Source organism: Muscardinus avellanarius (genome assembly GCF_963383645.1).
Source record: "Muscardinus avellanarius genome assembly, chromosome: 2".
Taxonomy (NCBI): domain Eukaryota; kingdom Metazoa; phylum Chordata; class Mammalia; order Rodentia; family Gliridae; genus Muscardinus; species Muscardinus avellanarius.
In genome coordinates, this window is record NC_137787.1 from 75,493,166 (window position 1) to 75,518,313 (window position 25,148).

Consider the following 25,148-nt stretch of genomic DNA (forward strand, 5'->3'; position numbering starts at 1 on the left):
AATGAATGATTGAGCATAGACTTGAGAGAAATAGACATTGGATTCTGCCCTGTGGGTTATTTAGCCTCTGAGTGGTAAGAACACACAGCCAGAGAACACCATGCCACTGGGCAGCCATCTAAAACTGCTGCTGTCCCAGCAATCACTTCTGGTTCCAGTCAGAGAGGCAAAATGGAGGTATGAGTTCTGACAAAGGCTATTGGTTTATTAGGACAATATAGCTTAAGCATTCAAAACATCGAGTAACAAAATGATCACCTACAAATCTACTGCCAAGTTTCCTCAAATCTGTTTTACCAATATAGTTGCTTCAGATTTAAAAAAAAAAAAAAAAAAACATCCCATACACACTTGCCTGCTGTGTAACTGCCCAATTCTATCCTCTTTTTCTATCTGTAGAGGCAGCCAGTATCCTGAGCTTAGTGTTCACCATTCTCAATTTGTTTTCCTGCTACTAAAATACATATGTATGTCCACAAATAATTGTGTAGCTATGGCTTTTAAGCTTAATTTAACTGTACACGTTATTTCTGCAACTTGATTTTTGGCTGTTAACTGACTGGACCCAATCACCTCCAGCTTTAATATTTGATGACTGATTCAGGGAAGGGGAAATTACTATGAACTCTAGTGATTGTTTTTAATCTTACAATGGTAAAACAGACAGAACATAAACATTACCGGTGTAGCCATGTTTTGGTGTACAATTGTGTGGCGTTGAGTACGTTCAGTGCTGTACTCAGTGATAGGTGTTTGAGGCTGAGCCACCAGTCCAGCAGTGGCCATGCTTGTTTGCCAATATGAATACAGCAGTGTTCTTTCTGTAGTGGCAGCACTGGGCCACTTCCAGCTATGCAGTATGACAGATGTTGCAGTCATGTACAAGGATCCTTGCACATGGATTCTCCAACGAAGATTTGTATCTACACCTGAAGTCCCGAGGTCACAGAGAAGTGAAGTCTTCTCTTTCACCTAGATATGCCCAAGTTGCTTCTCAATAACAGCTACTCTGCCACCTGCAATATCATGTGGAAGTGTGGCCCAAACAAACTTTTTAAGTTATTCTTTTTCTGCTTACAAAAAAAAGGGGGGGAGGGAGGGAGTGGAATAGTAAAGAGAAGAAAATAAAGATCAGTCATAAACTCACCCTTAGACATAGCTAACCACTGTTGGCATTTTAGAATAATTCTTCCCTGTCTTTTCTTTGCATTTATTTGCATATTTTAACATAATTGACATCATACTGTACATACTAAGTATGTTCAAAATTTTTAATGAATTTATTTACAGTCTTAGGAAGGAATAAAAATTAAATTGTATTCCATTATACATCAATCACTTTTATTAACAAGAATAACACTAGATGAAGTCAAGGACATCCTATAGAATTCTGAGCCTATGCTTTCCATACTTAGAGGGCGCCTGCTTTAAAATAAACACAAACTTGCTCCCCTCTCACTATTAGCTCCCCAAACCAGTACAAGTCCTACAGTTTTACCTCCTGAGTACCTTTCACATGATACATGCCCTTTTTTTTTTTTTTTTTTTTGTAGAACTGGAGGTTGAAACCAGGGGCATTCTACCTCTGAACTACATCCCCAGCTCTTTTTTTTTATTCTTTATTTTGAAACAGGGCCTTGCTAAATTGTCGAGGGCCTCACTAAGTAGCCGAGGCTGGCCGAGAACCTGAAATCCTCTTGTCTCAGCCTCTCAAGTACTGGGATTACAAGTGTGTGTCACCACGCCTGGCTCTACATAACGACTTTTTCTTTTCATATGTTCTAATTTTAACAGAACAACACAAGATTTTTTGTATCCATTTTCTTATCCCTGACAGTCCCCTTTAGTGAGGACTCCGAAATCTATGTCAAGACTCCTCTCTGAACCACAAAGTGCTCCAAGCTGCATGACCACCTTTCTTGCTATCTCTGGGTCCCACAGGAAGAGAGGACTCCTGTTTAGGCAGCCATTCATGTAGCTCCTGAAGCCTTCCCGTGGTACGGTTGGCTACTCTGTATGTGCCCATGTCTGTGAGCCTGGCCAAACTACAGCTATGCTGATAGGGAGCCCAGCCTGACATGGTGCCCCCACAGGAGTCTAACTGCAACCACATATTTTTCACATGACATAGATTTTCAAATAGCCACATATGGCCTCAACACACAGTGGGCAAATTAAACTGGTAGCCCCCTGGGCATAAAGTTTGGGAGTATTATATATTTTAATTTCATGCTTAATTATCTGAGAGAGCCCCAAACATGCTACAAAGGGGCTAATATTAATTATAACATAATTTAATATTTTCTTGCCCAGGCAGTATTTAATCTTCAGAAAGCAAACAGAAAATTTCAAAAGTCATTTGTTGAATATGAATAGTTTGGGTGTCCTTTTTCACTAAATCAGAGGTTGGCACTTATTCCATAGGGTTGCCAGATTTCACATAAAAAAATATTGGGCATCTAGCTAGAATTGAATTTTAAGCAAATGATTTTTAGTATAAGTATGCCCGATGCAACACTGGGGATACATTTATTACAAAAAATGATTTTATCTCGGAAGTTCAAACTGACCAGGCATGCTGAATTTTAACCCGTAGCTTATCAGCAAAAAGTCAGAAAATAATTCAAGCTTTATAGGCCACAGTTTTGACCATGACCACTCAGCTGTACCAATGTTGGTTGAAGATTCATGGGCCACAAGTAAACAAATGGGTGTAGTTATCTGCTAAACAGGTGGCAGGCCAAATATAATCCACTGACCTTAGTTTTCTGATTCCTACCTTTGTTCATTCATCCCAGTGCTTTCTACTTGCACACACTGACCTCGGTACTGGAGGAATAGAGGAGATTTTAAAATGGACCCTGTTTTGTCCTCCTGGGCTTAGTCTATGAGGGGAAATAGGGAAAAAATAATCAACGAACAACTAACCAAGTACAGTTTTTAAAAGTGTATGGAAAATGGAAAAGAATAGTGTGCAACAACAGAGGGTAATTAAGGGGGAGGACGTGCAATCTCCCCACGTAGGATCTCCTGCGGGGACTCCTTCAGGAGGTGTCAGTGAGCGGCCAGCTGAAGCTGGAAGGGTTTTCATGAGGAGGTGGCGCGTGCCAAGGCCCTGAGAATGCAAAGGCCTCAGTCAGTGTTCAGTATGCCTGAGAAACGGATAAAAGGCCAGTCAGCCTGGAGTGGATAGAGCGGGAGAGGCAGGCTTGAAGCAGACCCCTCCATCTCACAGGCCAAGGGGACAGCACGTGGTAATCCACAGGCAGGTAGCATTCACAAATACTGGAAAAATACCACTGCGGTTGCCGAGGGATGCTGGCATAGACAGGCTGAAAGCCCCTTATGATTTATGTTCATATAGGTTTAAATGCATAAGGCTTTCTTTTCCAAATCACCGCAACCCTCCCTGGACAGACCATCCTCGACCAACAGCTCCTAAACTTTGATGCTTATTAGAATCACCTAGGGAGGTTTTTAAAAACCCAGTGCCCAGCCTACACACTAGCCCAATTAAATCGGCACTTGGTACCACTCTTTTCTTTTTGAGAGCTCCTCTGGTGTATTCGGTCACCCCAGGAGCTCATTAACATGCAGACTCGCTCAGGAGGTCTGGACTGGGGCCTGAGATTCTGCATTTTAACAGTCTCCAAGAAAATGCTGATGCTGCGGATCCACCTGCCACACGCGGTGTGTCCAGGGCCCGTAGCTCTTCAGCAGTCCCTGCACATGCACCTGCTTGCTGTGTTCCCGTCCCCTCGTGGCCTTCCTACCAGTTGTCCTTCAGGATGTTATTAGCTGCCCTTGGTCTGCAAAGCACAGAGGCTGCTCCCCAGCCCCACCTTGCTTCCCATTTTAAAAGGGCTTTATAAAGCCTGCGGAGGTCTGCAATCCCTCTCCAAAGGCAGGCTAATCTTATTAAGAGATGATCTGAAGCATCCTCAGTAACCAGTGCTCCATTCAGCCTCTTTGTTCTCGGAGTCTCTGCTCTCCACTTCCTCTCGGTGCATCTGTTTGTCTCAGAACAGCCATGCTCCCTGGGCCCATTCCTCTCCCCTTATCGCTCTGTTAGTGCCGCTGAGCACTCATTCAGCTGCACACTACAGCTTCTCGGCTGACAAGATAATTACATTCCGGGCGGACTGGGAGAACGACAGGTAGTGCTCAAAAGTTCCGAAGCTGACTACCCAGTCATTGCTCGTACAGACTTGGAGATCAAGCACCTGATCTAATTAGCACACTCCCCTCTCTCCCTGCCGGCCTGTGGAATGCTGACAACTGAAAGCCCCAAGGCAAAGCAGGTATCAGCAACCCGGAGACAGACGTTCAGCACGCCCCCTGTGCCAGAAACAATTACACGTTCCTTTTGGAATCTTGGGTGTCCCAGGAACACAGCGGAGCCTGGGGGTACCTTTTGCATAATACCAGGAGCCTTGCATTTACCGTAATGAACAGGATGAGAATGGGAGAGATAAACCCCACAAGAACGAAAGGCCTCACGGGAAGAAAGCCTCCAGTTGCCTTCAGAAGGATTTATTGCGGCAGCCCCAGCCCGCCCAGCTCTGGAAGAAGCACGCTGGCTCCTGGAAAGGGAGGCCTTGCCAGCAAAGAGCTGTTTTCCTTTGACCAGATAAATAGCACAATACACCCCCAGAACCCCCCTACCTCTATGCTTTTGCTACTTCCCAACGTTTCTTTCAAGTTGTAGCCTTTGAGTTTGCAGGTCATTATAGCACAACCCTTTTTCTTCTCTTTTTCTTCTTGTTCTAACATCTCAGAGCCCCTCTGTAGACATATAAAGCAGTTTTTTTCTTCGCTTTCTAATGAGACTGTCATCCTCACTCACAGCTGGCATTTGTGCCTGTTTCTCCTGCAGAAGCCTGGTGGAGAAGAGTAAGCCTTACAGTCAAGAGCTCCTTCTACTACTTACAACATCTCTCTGCTCAGAGTACTCACTGTCCTGATTAAAATCTCAAGGCCCACAATCCTGTGTTATGGGTCGAATCATGTCCCTCAAAAACATGTTAAAGACCTAATGCCCAGTCCCACAGGTGACCTGTTTGGAAACAGGTCATTGCAGATACAATTAGTTAACATGAGGTCACACTGGAGTAAGGGGAGACCCTTAATCTAATATGGCTGGTGTCCTTATATGAAGAGAAGAGACACAGACATGGAGGCAGGATCTCCATGTGACGATGGGGTTAGGGACTGGAGGCTGTGTCCACGAGCCAGGGAGCCCCAAGGAATGCTGGTGGGCGTCACCGGAAGCTAGAAAGAGGCAAGAACAAATTCTCCCTACAGGTTTCAGAGGAGCCTGGCCTTGCCACACCTTGATCTCAGACTCCCAGGCCCCAAAACTGAAATAATAAGCTTCCCCAAACTGAAACAATAAGCTTCTGTTGTAAGCCACCCAGATTGTGGTACCTTGTTGTGGCCAAGGAAATTAGCACGCCCAGCTTTCAGCTTCCCGGTTAACCCCTCTGAGGCTCCACAGTGCTGTCACAAGATCAGGAGAGCCATTGCCAGGCACCTAGCAAGCCATCTGGTTAAGAGACCTGGTGCTAGGCAGCGGGAGGGGGGTGCCCAGCTCTCCTTCCTGGAGAGATGGTTTCACGCAAGTTAACTGCTCTGGGCCTCAGTATTTTGGCAGTAAGACAGGAATAACTATGATAACTAAATAATAGAGCGTCTGTGAAGAATGAAAGGGATGCTCCTGTCAGGCACAGGTGCTGGCTCAGGTTATTGTTTTCCCGGTGACAGGAAAGGCTCTGGACACCTTGAGTCCTGCCCATGGCATGGGCTCCCTGCACCAGCACAGGGATGCAGTGGAACCCCAGCAGGTAAATAGCAATACAGTCCCATTCCAAGACATTTCTTCCACCTTCCTGAGGCTGCCCCAGGGTGCCCACGACAGCTTCTGGAGCTTGGGGTTTCTGGGGTTGCAGGTGTCCAAAGACAGGAGGTACTTGAGGATGTCGGGAGTCTTGTGAGGACCATCAGTGCTATAATAAGTCCCCCTCAAATGGCAGTTTGGGGTCCTGAGAGCAGATCTTGAAGGAAAGGGAAAGACACAGAAGGAGGCAGAATGAGAGCCTGGAGGAGCTGAAGTCGCATGGTGGCCTGGCTTTTGACTCCATCCTCAAAAAGAAGGAATCAGGTAGGAACTTATTATACCTTGTAGCCAAATACTTGACAGATCTAAGCCCATTTCTTAATTACTGTCCTTTCTGTAGTTTAAGGAGCATTTTGATTGCCCAGGTATATCATCTTTACACCATCAGCAACAGCGATGCTTCTCTATGCATTTGTTTATTTCAGAATACTCATAGATTCCATGGGTCCATTTCTGTTGGGTCTATAACCCTGGGACTGCAATTAATTGGTCATAAGAAGTACTTAATGTTTATCCGGGCATTGTGGCACACGCTTGTAATCTCAGTACTTGGGAGGCTGAAACAGGAGGATCGGGGTTCATGGACAGCCTCAGCTACTTAGTGAGTTCCTTTGCAACACAGTGAGACCCTGTTTCAAAATAAAGAATAAAAAGCTGGGCATGATAATCCCAGCATTTGGGAGGCTGAGACCTGGAGGATCACGGTTCAGGGACAGCCTCAGCTACTTAGTGAAGCCCTTTGCAACTCAGTGAGACCCGGTTTCAAAATAAAGAATAAAAAATAGAGTGGGGGGTGTAGCTTGGAGGTCAAATGTCCCTGGGTTCCATCCCCAGACCCGCAATAAATAAATAAATAAATAAATAAATATAAAAAATAATAAAATAAAAATAAGGAATAAAAAATTGGGTTGGGGTGTAACTCAGAGGTAGAATGCCCCTGGGTTCAATCCCCAGTGATGCAAAATAAAGAATAAAAAAAAATCAGTGCTGGGGCATAGCTCGGAGGTAGAATGCCCCTGGGTTCCCACCCCAGTACTGCCAGAAAAATAAATAAATAAATAAAAGATTTATGTTTGGCTTTAGTAGATATTGTTGGCTACACTTCCACCACAGGCATATGAGACCATTATCACTTTTTAAAATTTTTGCCATTCTAGCGGGCACACACTAACAGCTCCCTTTGGTTTTAGTTTATATTTCTCTAATGACTGATAATGCTGAACACGTTTTACATTTTTATTTGCCACTTGCATATTCATTTTATTAAGAAAATGACATTTTCTTATTGAGATGATGGCACTGCCTTCATCATTTGTATGTACTACAGATATTTTCTCTCATTTGATGGCTTTTTCTCATTCTCTTGAAAGCAGCTTTTTGAAAACAGAAATTCTGACTTTTGTTCAGTCATTTGGGGTTCACAACAAAATTGAAGGGACGGCGCAGCGATTTCCCACATATCCTTTTCTGTTCATGCAGAACTTCCCCCACTCATATACCCATCAGAGTGGCAAGCCAGGTGTGCTGGCACACGCCTACAATCCCAGTACTTGGGAGACTGAGACGGAAGAATTGCATGTTTGAGACCAGTCTCAGCAACTTAGTAAGACTCTCAGCAACCTAGCAAGACCCTTTTTCAACAACAAAAAAGTAAGTGGGCTGGAGGTGTAGTTCAGAGGTAGGATGCCCCTGGGTTCAATATCCACGAAAAAAAAATTAAATAAATAAAATTGATGAATATATATTGAGGCATCAATGTCACCCAAAGTCCATAATTTACATTAGGATTTGCTCTTGGTATGGCATATTCGATGAGTTTTTCCAAGTGTATAATGGCAAGTATTCATCACTGTAGTATCATATAAAGTAGTTTTATTACCCTAAAAATCCTCTGTGCTCTGCCTATTCATCCTTTCTCCCCTCAAATTTTCTGACTACAACTCTTCTTTTTCCTTGTTCCCTAGTTTTTCTTTTTCTAACTGTTATGTAGTGGAAACAATACACCATTTAGACATTTCATTTTTTTTCTTTCACTTAGTAATACGCATTTAGGGTCTCTCCATGTCTTTTTGTGGCTTATTATGTCATTTATTCTTAGTGCTGAATAATATTCCATTGTTGGAATATACCACAGTTTATCCATTCACCTACTCAAGAACGTCTTGATTGTGTCTAGGTTTGAGTTATCATGCATAAACATCTGTGTAGACACAAGTTTTCAACCCTCTTAAGTAAATACCAACAACTTTAATTGCTGGTAAGTGTATATTTAGTTTTGTAAGAAACTGCTAAAGTGTCTTTTGTTGTGGCTATACCAGTCCACACTGCCCTCAGCGATAAATGAGGGTTCCTGTTGCTCCATATCCTGGCCAACATTTGATGTTGTCAGTGTTCTGGAGTTTGGCCGTTGTAATATATATGGAGTGGTATCTCACTGTTGTTTACTTTGTATTTCCCTGATGACATGAAATGGGCAGCATCTTTTCATGTGCTTATTTGACAACTGTATACCTTTGGTGATGCATCTGTAAGGTCTTTGGCTCATTCTTTATTATTTTTACTTTTATTGGTGTATTATAGTTTCACATCATAATGCAGTTCGCAGTGATATTGACATCCATGCATATAGCACTTAGTGGACTTTCCTCTGACTTTCTTCCCATCCCACCTTCCCCATACAGGGTATTGAGATTGACATTGGTATTCTCACATACAGACATAATGTTGATGAAAGTAATTCCTTTGCTGATTCTCCCTCTCCTCTCAGTCTTTCCCTAGACCACCTGGCTCCACTGGGCTTTTCCTCCATTATCTAAAGACTCGATTACTCCTTAGCTTCCACCTGTGAGAGAAAACATAAGACCCTTCACTTTCTGTGACTGGCTAATCTCACTTAACATAATGTTCCCCAGTTCCATCCATTTCCCTGTAAGTGACATAGTTTCTTAATCAGGTTGTTTGGTTTCTTTAGTTTGTAGAGTTCTCTGTATATTTTAGAGAACAAAGCTTTATAAGGTTTATCTTTTGCAAATGTATTTTCCAAGTCTGTCTTGTTTGATCATTCTCTTGACACTGTCTTTCACAGGGCAAAAGTTTCCATTTTAGGTCTAACTCATTAATTCTTTCATAGACCATGCCTTTGTTATATCTAAAAAGTTCTCATCAAATTCAAGATCATCTAGAATTTTTCCCTGCGTTATCTTCTAGAAGTCGTATGGCTTTGCATTTTTCAGTAGTTAGTGATGTACGTTGAGTTAATTTTTGTCCACATTTGGATTCACAGTTTTTGCATATGGATATCCAGTTCTTCCAGTACCCCATGTAGAAAAGACTGCTTTTGTCTATTGTGTTGCTTTCACCTCTCTGTAAAAAAATCAGTTGACCATGTGGGTTTATTTCTGAACTCTCAATTCTGTTCCACATATTTTCTCATTTACTGTCAATACTACATTATTTTGATGGCTGTAGTTTTATAGTAAGTTGTGTGTGTGTGTGTATTGTGTTAGGGCACTGGAGCATGAACCTAGGGGCATTCTACATCTGAGTTACATACCTAGCCCTTTTTATTTTGAAACAGGGTCTCACTAGGTTTCTGAGAGCCTCCTTACATTGCTGAGGCTGTCCAGAAACCTGCTATCCTCCCGTCACAGCCTCCCAAGTACTGAGATTACAGGTGTGCACCGCCTTGCCTGGATTATATAAGTCTTAAAGTCAAGTAGTATCAACCCTCCAACTTTGTTCTTCTCTTTCAATATTGAGTTAGCTATTCTGGGCCTGTGCCTTTCCATATAACCTTTTGAGTCAGTTTGCTTATATCTACAAAATAACTTACTTTTTTGACTGGGATTTCATTGAATCTATAGATGGAACACTTGCTTTTCAGTCCTATTTCTCAATATTTTCCTTTAGGAGTAGTGCTTGTGTCCTACTTAAGACATATTTTTAACCCTAAGGCATGAAGACACTTCCCCTGACTTCTATAATGATAAAAGTCAAAATAATGGCTATGCATTCTGGAAGGGAGAGGAGTGATGACTGGGAGGCCATATGAGAAAGGAGGATTTGTAGGGAGGGCAGATCAGACTTGAGTTAATAATCTTCATAGTGATTACACTTGCTTATTTTCTTTTTACATACTCACTGGGCTGTATATTTAATACGTGTACACTGCATGTGTGTATTGTGCTGACACTAAAGTTAGAGAGCAGAAGAAAGCACACAGGAGACATTTACCAAAAAGACAGAAGGAAATTACAGAACAATTGAAAGGTTAGATGAAATATTTGTGATATTATATACCATCATAAGTTTTCCTCAATTCTCATTTTATCCAACCTAACCTTTTAATAAGTATATGTTAAGACATGAAACATTACAGCTGTGGGTTACTAATTACAATATGGAAAATAAATGCTGAGCTTAAAACAGCATCGAGCATAAATAGATTATATTAGTGAGGCCTCACAGCAAGTTAAGCAAACAGGGAGCCTAAAGAGAAGTAGCTGGTTGTGCCAAGTATTTGGTTTTACAAATTCTTTATGAAAATGCGTCCAGCTGATGTGTGGCGATTCGACTTCTCATTTCCTTTTATGGATGGGCATGAATAGTGTGGTCTTTTATTTTTTATTTTTATTATTTTATTTTTTTGGTGGTACCGGGGTTCCTGGAAGCCCTTCTACCTCCGGGCTACATTCCCAGACCTATTTTTATACTTTTTTTAAAATTTGGAAACAGGGTCTCTAAAGCCAGCATGCTGACTTCGAACCTGCCTGATCCTCCTGTCTCCGCTTCCCAAGCGCGGGGATTACAAGCGTGCGCCACCACGCGCGGCTTAGTGTGGTCTTTTTAAAATGATGATGATGGAGCCCTGAGGTGCTGAGGAGTCTCTGAGAGTGAAGCAGAAACGTCACAGGAGTAGGACATACCTGTCCAGACCAGAATCCCTACCTTCCAAGGCAGTAATCAAATCAGAATACCCAGTAAGGATACAGTTAATACTAACTAACCACTGGCCCAGAAGCCAGCCAGGCAACTTGTGAGGAGTTGCCCAACACGAGGTGCAGAAATGGAAGTTATATTCAGAGCTGTCCCTTCCAAAGTGAGAATGACAAGATGTCACTGAAAGCAGAGGAGGCTAAGTCAGTCAGGGTCCTCAGGCAGAGTTTCTCTGAAGAAAAAGCCAACCAACAGCCTGTGCACAGGTCCCAGGCCAGCAGGTGTGTGCCTGCGTGCTCTGCTGTCCTTAGCTGGGAGGAGCACACACCTGACAGCTGGTCCAGGCAACCAGACACCGAGCAGCCTGAAGATAGAGACAGTGAGGAGAGCCCCAGGTGTGCAGAGGCGAACTCCGTGCCCTCTGATGCCCGCACACTTAATTAACCCCTTCTTATCCTCCATCCTTGAAAAGGAGGTTCTCAGGGAGCAAAAGAAGACTGTTGGAAAATAAGACAACTGTGTGGATATGGACACAGAGTGAGCAAATGAATGGGACATGAAGATGGAAGTTAAGAAAAGTAAGGTAACCTGAAAGAGAGAGGGAGAAAAGTAACCTCAGGAGCTCCTGGGTGGCATAGCAGAGAAGAGGGGAGAAAATCCATAATTAGGATGATCCACCGGAAGATAATAGAGAATTAAAGCCCAAGCACAGGAGTTTGCATTCTAATAAGCTCATGCCGCATCATGTTTACGGCATTCGCTATTTCTAATATCCGAGCGTCATCTTTCAGAGTCCCAATGCTACAATTCATTACAACCATTCCAAAATTATCCTTTTTCTAATATTAAACATGTTTGATCATGACAATTCATAATAGCACTTCAAGACTTTAATGAAAGGAAGACATTGGGTGCGTGATATTTACAGTAATCATAATACTATAAGATTTAAAGTATAATTTTTCACAGTGTTAGAACACAAAGCCAAATTGTTTATGTTTCTATTTAATGATTTGTAATGCTTTGGGGGGGGATTAGCATCCAGAAATTAATTAATAGTTTCTCCTCCACACAATTGCCAGTGTGCTCACTGGTTAATGCCACTAGCTGCCAACTCCTTTATACTCTAGCTCTAAGAGCAACCAGCAGATGCGATTAATGTTAACCACTTGTCCTAGTAGCCAAATGCCAAATGTCAAACCACATGCAGGCTCATAATTATTCCTTAGGAAGTGGATGGGTTGAGCTTTGTTAGCCAAGAATTAACCCCAAATTTGGAGGCTTCTTGAACCCTTGCTTGCAAATAATACCCAGGACACCTTGGTTTCAGGGATGCCAGGATGTCATGATTGTTTCATAGAGAGCTCTTTTTTGTTGGGCTCTAAAGGTTCCCTCTGCCTTCTCTTTGGGGATTAGTTGAATGTATACCTGTTCCAGCTCCACTGGAGTAGAATTCAGATTTCTATTTAGGCATTCACTGCTAAGCATGGCTCTCATGCTTCATGGCCCTTTGTGACAAGTGTTCATTTAGAGAGGTAAATGAATAAAATGGTGTTTTCCTCTTATTTTGCAAGGTCTATCTGACTCAGGGAAATAGAAGGGTGCCCTCTGCCAACTGGTAGAGCAAGAAGGAAGATGAGGAATGGTACCCAGATAACTCCCTTGGTGTTAAAATGCATTGTCAAAACTTAGCAACCTCCAACACAGTAAGAGTTCAGATTTCCAGCAACTTCAAATGCAAACACTGAGCAGGGTGTGGTGCTGCAGGCCTGTAATCTCAGTACTTGGAAGGCTGAGACAGGAGGATCACAGGTTTGATACCAGCCTCAGCAACTTAGTGAGACCTTCAGCAACCTAGCGAGACCCTGTTTCAAAACAAAAAATAAAATAGGGCTGGAGTGTAGCTCTGAGGCAGAAAGCCCCTGGGCCCATTTTTTGCACAGAAAAGGTGTGAAAATCTTGGACTGAGTGCCTAACTCTAGCAAGTCCCTGGAGCCTCCTGCACGCACTTGTGTTCAGACATCATCCTGGCTGCACTGGCTCCTCTCTTTCATCTCCCTTGCCCTGATTTATTTACTTAGTATCACTAACATGGTGATAATTATGGACTCTAATTTGGTTTTGTGTATTTTCTAAACTATTTAACTTCTCTTTGGAGTAAGATAGGATATTAAAATTATGTAGAAACAATAGAAGATGCCCTAAATACATCACTCAAAGCTTTTTCATGCTTTCCTATTACAATTTTAATAAACTCAGTCATCCGATTCTACAATACACAGCAACATCGAAGACTGCAGCTGATAGAAAGCGTTGTCTCCTGTTGATACAGCATATTAAGCCTATAGAATAGATGGTGTTGAGTGCAACTGTATATGGATAAACAAATTGGAAATGATATTGGGAGCTTAATAAGAAAAAGGTAAAAGCCAGATGTGGTGGCGCACGCTTGTAATCCCCATGCTTGGGAGTCGGAGACAGGAGGATCGCACAGGTTCAAAGCCAGCTACGCTGGTTTAAGAGACCCTGTTTCCAAATAAAAATGTATAAAAATAGGTCTGGGAGTGTAGCCCGGAAGTAGAAGGGTTTCCTGGAACCCCAGTACCACCAAAAAAGAAAGAAAGAAAGAAAGAAAGAAAGAAAGAAAGAAAGAAAGAGAGAGAGAAAGAGAAAAAGTAAAAAGTGAGTTAAAAATAAATACAAGAGGCAGGCATGGTGGCACATACCTGTGATTTCACTACTTGGGAGGCTGAGACAAGAGGATCACAGGTTTGAGGCCAGCTTCAGGAATTTATTAAGACCCTGTTTCAAAATGAAAAATAAGAAGGGCTGGGGTATATAGTTAAATGGTAGAATGTCCCTGGGTTCAATCCCTAGTACTTCAAATGCGTGCATGCATACATACATACATCACACATACAACAGTAGCGTAGAAGTCAGAGCCCTCATGGGGTGGGTGGGACCTTGTCATAGATTTTGAAAGCCTTTGATGATTTCAGAATAGTTAATATCAAGAAGTACAACTTTATTCCTTCAAAGATAGCAACATATTCTTGGGAGTCTTTGTTTAAACAGTCAGGGATGTGGATCACACCTTTTGAGAAAACTTACATTTGAAAATAAAGTTTTAAAGTATAAAATTTAAGAGAGGGGTAGTACTCAGATGTCTGGGAGATTGCTTCTTTGGTACATCTTGTTCCCTGGCCATATTGGACCTAACGAGTCAATGAACTAAGCCATTGTGAGTTCTCAGGAGAAGCAATGTGTACACAGAAGGTAGACCATTTAGAGCTAAGTTCTGATTCAGTCACAAGGCAGCAAGGAGCAGCCACAACCAGCACCAGGACCCTGCCAGCATCCCTACAGGAGTGCTCACACCCAGGAGTTTGAAAGGCTCAATTAGCAAGAAACTAACTTTATTTTCACAGAAAGTTCACTCCTTTCTCCACCATGCAGTTGTGCTTTAGGATCTTGAAACCAAATGACTAAAAGAGCATTTTGATGGATTCCATCGCTGCTGCAGTGTGCCTGACCTCAGTTTCCAATGTTTCAAAAAGAGAAGGAAGTTCCTAGAACATGCTCAGAATTTTTTTTTTAACAAAAAAGCCTTACACGTGGATGGAATTATATAAATGCTATCATTATTTGAGATTTGACTCCTGTTATGATATAAATCACCACCCTACACAGAGGCGACCATGGACCCTCGATTTCTCCAGTAGCATCTCTCACTAATCCATTTCCCACTTACGCTCAGTAAAGAGCAAGGTGTCGGGGCTACAGTTGCAGGAGCACACTCCCTTATTATCAGGAGCCTGCTTTTCTCAGCCAGTTAAATAGAGGGAATCGTAGTCTGTGAGCCAAACCTCACACTTACGGTTTCTCAATTACTGAGAGCAAATATCCACTTACTTCTTTTTTGTTTACAGAATTATGCAAAGCTGATTCCTGGAGCCACAGTGGGGCTGCTTCAGAAGGACTCTGGAAACATCCTTCAGCTGATCATCTCGGCTTACGAAGTATGATATTTCACTTTATAAAAGTGGGCTTCATTTTTGTATTTCTCTAGTAATAACAAACTAGGATGTGTTTGAAGGAGTGATTCATTCTCTCTCTCTCTCTCTCTCTCTCTCTCTCTCTCTCTCTCTCTCTCTCTCTCTCTCTCATTGGTAGACAAGCTGTCTACATAAATGCAGCCTAAATACAAATTGTGTTGACCTCATTTGCAGCTCTTCTTCCTGAAAGGTGGAGCAGTAGGTAGAAAAAGCAAGCACTTGATCCTAAAGTTGAGGTTGTTTTTATGATAATAACAGCAGCACTGTCCCCAGAAATTTTTTAATTTGACTGAAATGACTCTATGAGTCATTCAATTAAGCTCTTCTCTGTCTGAAAAAAACACACCAAACAAACCAAAAACAACTAAGTGTAAATTGCCTGTGCGTAAAAGAGTTATGTGAGAAACTAATTCCACAGGTTTAATGAGACAAGATGATAATTCAAGCAAAAATACAAGTGCTGGCTACACATCCAAACAGCAAAAACACACCAATCATACCATGTTTAAAGTTCACTTCTTTGGGGAACCAGGACATTTTCCATTGGTTTAGTGACTATGTCCATAGTTTTTCCCTTGACTTTGTGAATTAGTACTAAGGACAGAAATTCTCCCTTAAAATAAGATGCATACCCATGGGATCATCTTCTTTCTTTGTTCCCATCTCCTAACTTATTTAGTCAACAATGGATAGCCAAGTGCCAACTCTTCTTTAGTTTGGTTATAAATATATTCCTCAGTTTTTGCCTTTGCCTATACTTACAAAAATCCACAAAGATATAGATGAAGCTAATTAACAGGCATTAAAAAAGTAAATTTTTAAAAAGCAGTAACTGCTAGTTATTTAAAGCTAGTAATTGCTTTAGACAGCATTTACCAAAAAAAAAAAAAAGGAATAAACTTCTCCTAATATTTTTTATTACTCTTTTTGTTATTATTGTGGTGGTACTGAGGGTGGAACCCAGGGCTTTTCTACCTCCGGGCTATACTCCCAGGCCTATTTTATACTTTATATGAAAACGGGGTCTCACTAAGTTGCTGACAGCCTCAGTAAGTAGCTGAGGCTGGCTTCGAACCTGTGCGATCCTCCTGTCTCAGCCTTCCAAGAGCTGAGATTACAAGCATGTGCCACCATGCCCAGCTAAATTCTCCTAATTTTTGATGTTTAAAATTGCAAATAAATGACCCCATATGCAGTACACAGAAATACTTGGCATAAACTGAACTAAATGACATACAGAATAATTTGGGAAGCTTTTAAAAATAAATATGCTCAGATTCCTTTCCCAGCTATCTTTGGAGAAGTTTAAGGGAAAGGAGAGCTATATATTTAAAATAAAAACAAAACTCCTGTGTGATTTTGACATCACCCCACTAATTTTGAAACTCACCCTAAGGGGGAAAGGCATTCCTCCTCAACAGCTTCAGTTTCCTCAGAGGATAAAATATAGATGCACCCATTAGAATCACAGAAGGATGGGGATTTTTCTCATTGACAGTCCTCGGGAATTTCAGTTTTCTTAGCTCACTTCAAAAGTTAATCACCACATTAGCTCATCTTGAAATTCTTCCAGACAGGAAAGCTTGTCAACAAAACACCATAAAACCCTTCCTCTCTCTCATGCAGTAACTAAAGTTTTAATGTGTACAATCAAATAAAATTACAAAGCAATCTTTCACCAAATTATGACATAACTATTTTCTTTAACTCTGTACTCTCAAAAGTGTTGGCCACTAACGTCTTCAAGTAAATTAAATGTAGCTAAGAGTGAATTGTCAGAACCGTTTCCCTTCCAGCCTGAGAGCCTGAGCCAGGTCCCTGCTTGCTCTTTTAGAGGTTACACCTCACTTTATGGTCCTCAAATGCTCTCATAACTTACCGGGTAGTTTAAATCAAGACATTAAACACTGAATTGAGTGTTGTGTCCTTATTTTACTATCTCAAAAACTGCAAGAAGCTTCTATTATTCTTCTGCGGAACAATCTTGCTCTGCCATTACTGAAATTTTATGATTCACAGGTGAAGTAGGCAATAGATTGTGCCACTAGTAGAAATTATTTTTTTGCTCTGTTATTTTTAAATGTATTCCAAGAAGACTTTAAAATATAGAGACCTATAAACTGAATTAAATTTTTAGTCTATAAAAAGAAAAAGAAGGGAAGAAAGTATACTGAGGGAAAAACATAAAATGCTTCTGATTGACTTCTACTAGCTCAAGGGCGGGGCCACCATTTGTGGCTACATCCGCTGAGTATTTTACGGTGCCACATTGATGTTTTTAAATATCTTAAGCACAGGATACAAACTTGTATGACCAACTCTCACTAATTTCCTTCCTTCTCTAAACACATGTAAAAGCTACTGAAATGCCAGTGATCCTGAGGGTAATCTCCGCTACTAGAATCTAAACTCTAGAAGGGAATCCACTCGGCTTGGTTGGGTTGGCCTGCTCATAGGAAATGGTCAATAAGTGGATAAATGAATTGATGAAAATTATGAATTCGCATTTATGTCCTTTCCTTGGGAAGTTTACATTAAGATATACCCAGTTGAATTTATTACATAATGCTTGATTATATCAACGCCGAGGTTGCCTTCATTTAGGTCAGACTGTGTCCCTCACTGGTGCTCATTACCACTGTTGCCTGTGGACACAGCCCTCATGTCTCACTCAGCTCCTCCCTCACTATGTCCCCATCGACAGCACTAATTTCGTCTTAATTCTTAATGATTTCAGAATAAACAAAATTTGGAGGAAGGCAAGGTTATCTGAACTAAAAGAGTAGGCAAAATTAGACTTAAGGAAAATTTGAAACTGAATATGCTTTTAAAATGCCAACAAATGAAATGAGTGTGTGAACTCAAATCCTTTTAGATGAAATATAACTAAATTCATAATATTTTTAGTAGTTCTATTTTTTTAATTTTATTTATATGTGGAACATATTGAAAATGGCATACATTTAGACTGTGCTCGATGCCCTCTCCCCGCCCACCCCATTTCCCTTCCCTCCCTCTGAACAATGAGTGTCCAGGTTAACCATGCTATATTCATACTTTTACACATAAAGGATGTAGCTCCTCCATTAATCAACCTCAGCCTTCTTCCTCTCCTACCATTCCATTCTAGCTTTGCTGAGATTTCCCTCCCATTATCTGGAGTCCCTCGGTATTCCTAATACTCCCTAGTTTGGGCATATTAGAGAAAACATAAGTCCCTTCTCTTTCTGTGCTTGGCTGATCTCACTTAACATAATGTTCTCCAGGTCTTTCCATCTTCTCGCGAATGGCATGATTTTGTTCTTCTTTATAGTTGAATAGAATTCCATTGTGTGTATTTCCCATAATTTTGCAATCCATCCATCAGTTGATAGAGACCTAGATTGGTTCTATATTTGGGCTATTAAGAATTGTGCTGCTATGAACATGGGTATGCATATGTTACTGTAGTTCTCTGATTTCAACCCCTTTGGGAAAATACCCAGGAGTGGATAATTTTAGAGAATTTTCCAAACATAAATTCACAATATTTTGATAAAGATAAGTTATTTTATACTTACTTTAATACTTCATTGTGTCCCCCTAAAGCACATGTTTATGTTTTAAGTAAATAAAAAAAGATAGAAAGAAAAAGTAAAATGGTAAATTTCTGAAAGCAGAAATCCAGTCCTATCCAAGACTTGACTCTACATTAAATGTTCACTACTGAAATTGACCTTTTCCTTTCTGGGGTTCTTGTCTACAAAGTATGAAGAATGACACTCTCAGAAGCAGAAAGGCAAGCAGGGAGTTTATTGTAAAGAGGAGAAGGGAGAAAAAGGCAGAACACTCTTGTAGACAATGGGGACCCTGGAGTCTGGCAGCTGCTTTCTGGACACTACTTGGGAGTATCCCAAGCCTTCCCAGAGTCCGTGGGATCTGCCAGAAGAGAAGGGCAGGTCACTGTCATCCCTAAGGGTCTTTGTCAGCCATGATGTCCAGCGGTGTCTTCTTGTCACTACCCAGGAGTTGCCCGGGCCAAATGCCATCAATTACACACACTCTCTCTCAAAGTCAACACGACCTGTGAGAAAGAGCAAAGCTCCCGACTAGAGCGGCTGGTCTAGGGTTTGTATACGTTTAGCCCCCTTTTCTAGTTGGGGTCTCAGAGGCAGTTTCCTGGGACTTGTCAGTGCATTAGCACCGTGTTCTTCTTTGAGTCTTTTTTTCTTGGTTGGGGTTCCAGATGCTATTTCCTGGACCCTCTGGGGAATCTCTGGGGAATCTCCAGGGATTGCTTATCAGCAGGAATAACTGGACTTTTGTGAAGTTCTGGTCACTCTCAGGAGGCATTTCATCTCATTCTCACTTGACATTTGGGAGGCCTGATCTCTTTAGGCGTTTTGGAAGATAGTGAGCATGTGTTGCCTCTCAGGAAATGAAGTTTTCCCACGGTGGCCCTCTGGCCCTACCTGCCTGTTTCTTTCTACCTCCTCACTAGGTGCTCAATAAATTCTAATAATGTTTTAAGGCAGGCTTTCCCCCCACACTTTAACTTTTCTGAACTTTGGGGGGTCCATCTTTTAATCAATGGCGTCTCACAACCACAATGTGCCAGGTGGCAGTCAGGATGCAGTTTTTATTGGCAGCTATGATTGTTATCCCTTGGACTCCTTAAATGGATCATTGCCACTGTAAGTGCTAAGTTTTATTGCCATTTTAAACATCTTCAGAAAGTTAGCACACGAGTCAATATTGAGATAAAAAGTTATTGTGTATGCAGAAAAGTTATTGTGTATGTACCCAAACAGAGCAGCAGGATATAAATTTGATTTCAGGGAGGCAAATATTCATCCTTGGAGGAATGGCTGCAATTCTGTATTCCTTACAAAGTGACAACCAACTACTCTATGGTTCCTAAGAAACCTTGACATTTACAGGTAAAGGAATGTTTGCTACATTTGTTACCAAGATACAAGCAAGGAATTGCCTTTTACAAGCCAAGCTGAGCAACTGGGGAGAATATTCAAAATCCTTCAGAATAGACAGATTTATTTTCAAAGCAACAATAGGCTTATGCCTATCATATGTTGTGCAAAAACCATCCTAAGATATTTTATGACGGCTTTGTTATAATAGTGTATATTATCACTAGTGACATCTCAGCTTTGATGGACTGTATATACTGACTGCTAAACTTCTTGCTTGCTTACTAATATGGTGAATTTCTTTTAGACCCAGTTTAATTTAATGAAATTGTAGTTTAATGAACATGATTTAGAGTTTCCTCTTCTGGCTGACCCTTTTTGGTTGTGACTTCATTTGTTTTCTTTTTTAATTTCTTTTTATTATTATTAATTTTTTTTTGCAGTACTGGGGATTGAACTCAGTGTATTCTATCTCTTAAATACACCCGCTCCAGCCTTATTTTTTATTCTTTTTTTTTAAAAAAAAAAAACAGGGTCTCATTAAGTTGCCAAGGGCCTCCCTAAGTAGCTGAGGCTAGCTGCAAACCTGCAGTCTTCCTGTCTCAGCCTGCCAAGTACTGGAATGACAAGTGTGCACCAGCATGCCAAGCTGTGACTTCATGTCTCAACTGCAGGAACTGCGGTCTGAGGTGGAACTGGAAGTACTAGGAGACACAGAAGGACTCAACCTGTCCTTCACAGCTGTCTGCAACAACGGTACCCTCCTCCCACACCAAAAGAAATGCTCGCACATGAAGGTGGGAGACACAGTAAGTAAATGGCCAGTCGACTGGGTGGGGAGATACCGGATGGGTCAGAGGTTAGCTCGGCTCACCAAAGTTGGACCTCTTTCAAGAATTTCAAAGATTTGCTCATAATCGCTCTTGGCAAAGCCGATTTCCACGCAGCCTTGTTCCACCTCCTGCAGGTTGGTGGATGGAGGAAGAAGATAATCAGTATTTTCTCTTCCAGGTTTCATTCAACGTGACTGTGAGTATACCAAACTGTGAGAGGAATAGCAGACACCTTCTCATAAAGCCGGTGGGGCTGGGGGACACCCTGGAAATCCTCGTCAGCCCGGAATGTGACTGCGACTGTCAGAAAGAAGTAGAAGTGAACAGCTCCAAATGTCACCATGGGAACGGCTCCTTCCAGTGTGGGGTGTGCGCCTGCAACCCCGGCCACATGGGTCCTCACTGCGAGTGTGGCGAGGACACGCTGAGCACAGATTCCTGCCAGGAGGCCCCGGATCACCCCTCCTGCAGCGGAAGAGGCGACTGCTACTGTGGGCAGTGCATCTGCCACTTGTCCCCCTACGGAAACATTTATGGGCCTTTCTGCCAGTGTGACAATTTCTCCTGCGTGAGGCACAAAGGACTGCTCTGCGGAGGTAGGCTATGTCTAGATGTCTTTTATAGCTGTTCAAGATCAGGCTTTGCATTCTTTCTATCCTCCGAAACTTCCTGGGCATAGTAGGTGCTCAATAAATATTTACTGATCGACTCATTGGGCTAATCTTTAGACTTAGAATAACTGAATCTTTTCTTGTACTATTTTTTTTTTTTTCTGGCTGACATTCACTTGGTGTGAGGTCGCTGCCAAGTGAACTTGTAGACTATTATTTTCCTAGAGTAAGTAAAAGATGGAAATGCCTTCTCTGAAGTTATCACCCAGGCTCCATAAAATTGCCTGTAATCTGAACTTCAATATCTTTCAGACTTTCCTGGATCAAGTTTCCAGGCCTGGCTCAACCCTTAAATGCTTGTTTCTTTGGAAAGATAAAAAGATAGACTGCTAACAGGGCATGCTTGTGCCAAGAACAAGAAGCACAAAAATCCCAAGTGGGCCTTCCCGGCCCACGGTTATTCCACAAGCACTTAGAAAGCACCTACTATGTGACAGATGGTAGGTCAGACACTGGGTCTAATAATGAATAATGACCTAAGTGAGGAAAGCCTATAAAAAGGATAAAAAGAGAAAATTTATTTTAAAAGTTGAACTAGAAATATTTATGTTTTAATATCCCTTACAAATGTGAAATCCCTGTAGTTTAAGGATTCTTTACATAAACATAATCATTATAAAATAATTCTGGTAATGTATATACATATATTTAAGTATAATCTATTCAGACAAGAAGTACAAATATGTTAATATACTTTTACATCTTCTACATTTATACTACATTTGAAATATCAACTGATTATTGAATGTAAGCTCTAATGTCTCAGTTTTTTCACAGTATGAAAGCACACAGCTCTTTGAAACAAAAAGCCATTATCTTTATAGAAAACTAAGCAAGTTATGTTTTCAAACCACAGTGTCAGGAACATATAAAAGAGACCAATTTCCAGGAAAAAAAAAAGCCTGAAATAAAGAAGACTCAAAGAACCCAAGCTTTTTGAAAACCATCTGTTACCCTTAGGAGCCTACAACCTTTTATTTCTTTGCTGCTGCTGAAGCTGCCAATAGTTTATTTCTGAGAAAAAAAAATCTACCTTCCCAGCCTCAGCCCCAATAGGAATAAAAAACACATCTGCCTCAGTGGAGACCCACTTCTCTCCCAAAAGTTTACTTCCTGATTTAATGGGTGTGTTTCCAGTCCCACATCGGTCCCCTCTTCATGTGACGCAGACAGGACACAATCTGGAAGGGACAAGAAGCCAGCCAAAGGCTACCACATCCTAGAAAGAATATATTTAACAGAATCCCACACTTTATTTCTAGTACAAGTTTTTTTTTTAAAGCACATATTCAAAATATTTGAAATTACTTTAAAGAAAATTTGAAATGTAATCTAATAGCTATACCAACCTCAGCTCTCCTTCACCCTTTAAAGCTGTGTAACTCGCTCAAGTGTGCTGGGCAAGGGTTCTTCTTGAGAGTCTCTTGCTTTATTTCATGTGCCAGGGAATGAAGATAAACTCAAAATGAACTGACTTGATCTGTGAGTTGCAGTTAGGAAGGTCTGACAGCGCCTCTCTTTAAATCAGATACTGCAATTGCTAAAGAAATTCTATGTAGAAAATACAGTGTTTTCTCCATTTGGACTCAAAAAAATCTGACCAGTGCTCATTTCCTTTATACTTTGGAGACTTTAAGATCCTCAGTCAATATTGTATCTTAAAAGTTATTTTGTTCTTTAGTGATGTCACAAAAGATGTTAAAGGCCAGGCATGGTGGTGCATGCCTATAATCCCAGTATGTGGGAGGCTGAGACAGGAGGATCACAAATTCAGTGCCAGGCTCGGCAGCATAGTAGGACTCTCAGCAACCTAGTCAGATCCTATTTCTAAACAAAAAATAAAAAGAGATGAGGGTGTAGCTTGGAGGTAGAAGACCCCTGAGTTCAATTCTCAGTAAACACACACACACACACACACACACAAACACACACACACACACACACACACACGTAAATAAATACAAAAATAAAAGTAAATACAATTATTCAAATTCATCAAATAGTTATGTAGTATCTACCATATGCCTGGCTGGCACTGCACTTAGTACAAGAATAAAAATTGTCCCTGGCACTGTGAACAGACACTGCTACTGCTATGATTTGCAAAGCAGACCAAATATGCCATGGCTTTACCACTTGTGCCCATCACACATATTTTACAACCAATATGCTTGACAACGTGCTGCTTTCTGGAAGGGCGGTTATCACAATGTCCTTTCTAATGGCACTTCCTTCATCTGTCTGTAAACACTGAAAGATACAGAGCTCCATTGATTTTTTTTCTCGCCTAAATTCCATTAGTCTCTTATATTTTGATTCTAAGAGACTAGAAACAGTATCAGGAAGATGCCATTAGAGGGGAAAAATAAAAACTTCCTGCCATAATACACTTCTAGTTTTTTGCTAGTGGCATCCCAGAAAGACCTGACCCTCTAAAAAGAGGTGGGTGATTTTTTTTTTTTTTCTGGATCTTTAGCTATCATCTTGCCTCTTTGTAAAACCAATAGGAAGGTAGCGTTGCCTGAACAGGTACTTTAGGTAATTAGTTGCTTCAGGATATCAGCTAGCAAGTTGGTGAACAGGTTGATGGTTCTGGAAGGCCAACAGAGAGGAGGGGGTCTACATTCTGGTAGGGGTACTTTGTGTTTTTGCGGTGATGGTCCTTTTTTACTGCTCCAGGAAGAGTTTTCTACGTTTCCACCAAGTAATTCTTATATGCAATGATACACTTGGGCATTCTCAAGGAAATCTACATTCTATTTAATAATATTTATAGATCATATTCATTTTTCAGAATAAATTGGAATTTAGAAAGTTCTCTCTATCATGAATGTACATTTACCCTTTGGCTGAGGAGGAAAACAAAAGATATTATAGTTTTGAAAATTATTTACATATAAAAATTGAATTATTGGTTTTAGCCTAAATTAATTATTCTCTGCTTTCAAATAATTGGTTTAATTATGAATTGCTTAGGTTATGAAAGGCAGTTGGAATATCTTTTTTTTTGAACAGTTGCTGAAGATTTAGAGTTGGAATATCTAAATAAATTTCAGATAATTTTTCACTGAAGAAATACACACGTTTTAGCATAGAAATACATATATGTGTGTGTTATCTACATATATATAAAGAGAAAGAAACAGAAAGCAAAAGAAAAAATACACACCTACACACTAAATATTTACACACACACACACACACACACACACACACACATCAATTTCAAAACCTTTGTAGCAATCTTTGTTTTGTGATTTTTGACCAGGAAGAGGAATAAGTCAAGGACTTTTCTACTATCAGTCCTTTGGGCTCCATTGTGAAGATAGAAAAGTAACCAGCTACTTTCCAGAGTTTACAAAGAGAAAACCAGAATCGTCATCCTTTATAAAGTTGGCACTCTCTTCTACAAGTAAAGGATGCCTCGCTTGTGATTTATTTTTTACATCCACTTTGTTTTCCGTAAAAGTATAGGAATTTTAACACTGCTGACTCATTTTGCTTACAAATTCTTTCTACTGGATAGTCTTTGTAGAATAATGCCAATAACTAGCTCATAGGTGGTGGTTAGTAACAGGGCAGGCACTGTTATGAACACTGTTATATACCGTCTTAGGTAATCATACATTTTGCTAGAAGAGCAAAACCTGTGGGATAAAATGCCTAAATGCATTTTCCCCCTGAAGAAAAGTATCAGTTATGAGAGTTTACAAATAAATGGTATTTGTTTGGAACATCAAGTGCCTATTTTAGCATCCTGGGCATGGTAAGCATCTCAAAATGGACAAGACGCACCCATTAATTTCAGCATGTTGCTTATCATTTGGGAGTTATACACCTTTATGTGGTAG

The 25,148-nt window shown here is 40.8% G+C and overlaps 1 protein-coding gene across 1 annotated transcript in view; it reads left to right on the forward strand.

Moving 5' to 3' along the window:
• Positions 1-25,148, forward strand: part of ITGB6 (integrin subunit beta 6) — a gene marked incomplete at its 3' end in the record, with an annotated part of 78,484 nt that overhangs the window by 33,111 nt on the left and 20,225 nt on the right. Inside the window, exons 9-11 of the mRNA XM_080689391.1 lie at positions 14,761-14,850; positions 20,468-20,602; positions 20,805-21,222. Coding sequence (XP_080545517.1) covers positions 14,761-14,850; positions 20,468-20,602; positions 20,805-21,222 — 643 coding nt within the window. The remainder of the gene's footprint in view (positions 1-14,760; positions 14,851-20,467; positions 20,603-20,804; positions 21,223-25,148) is intronic.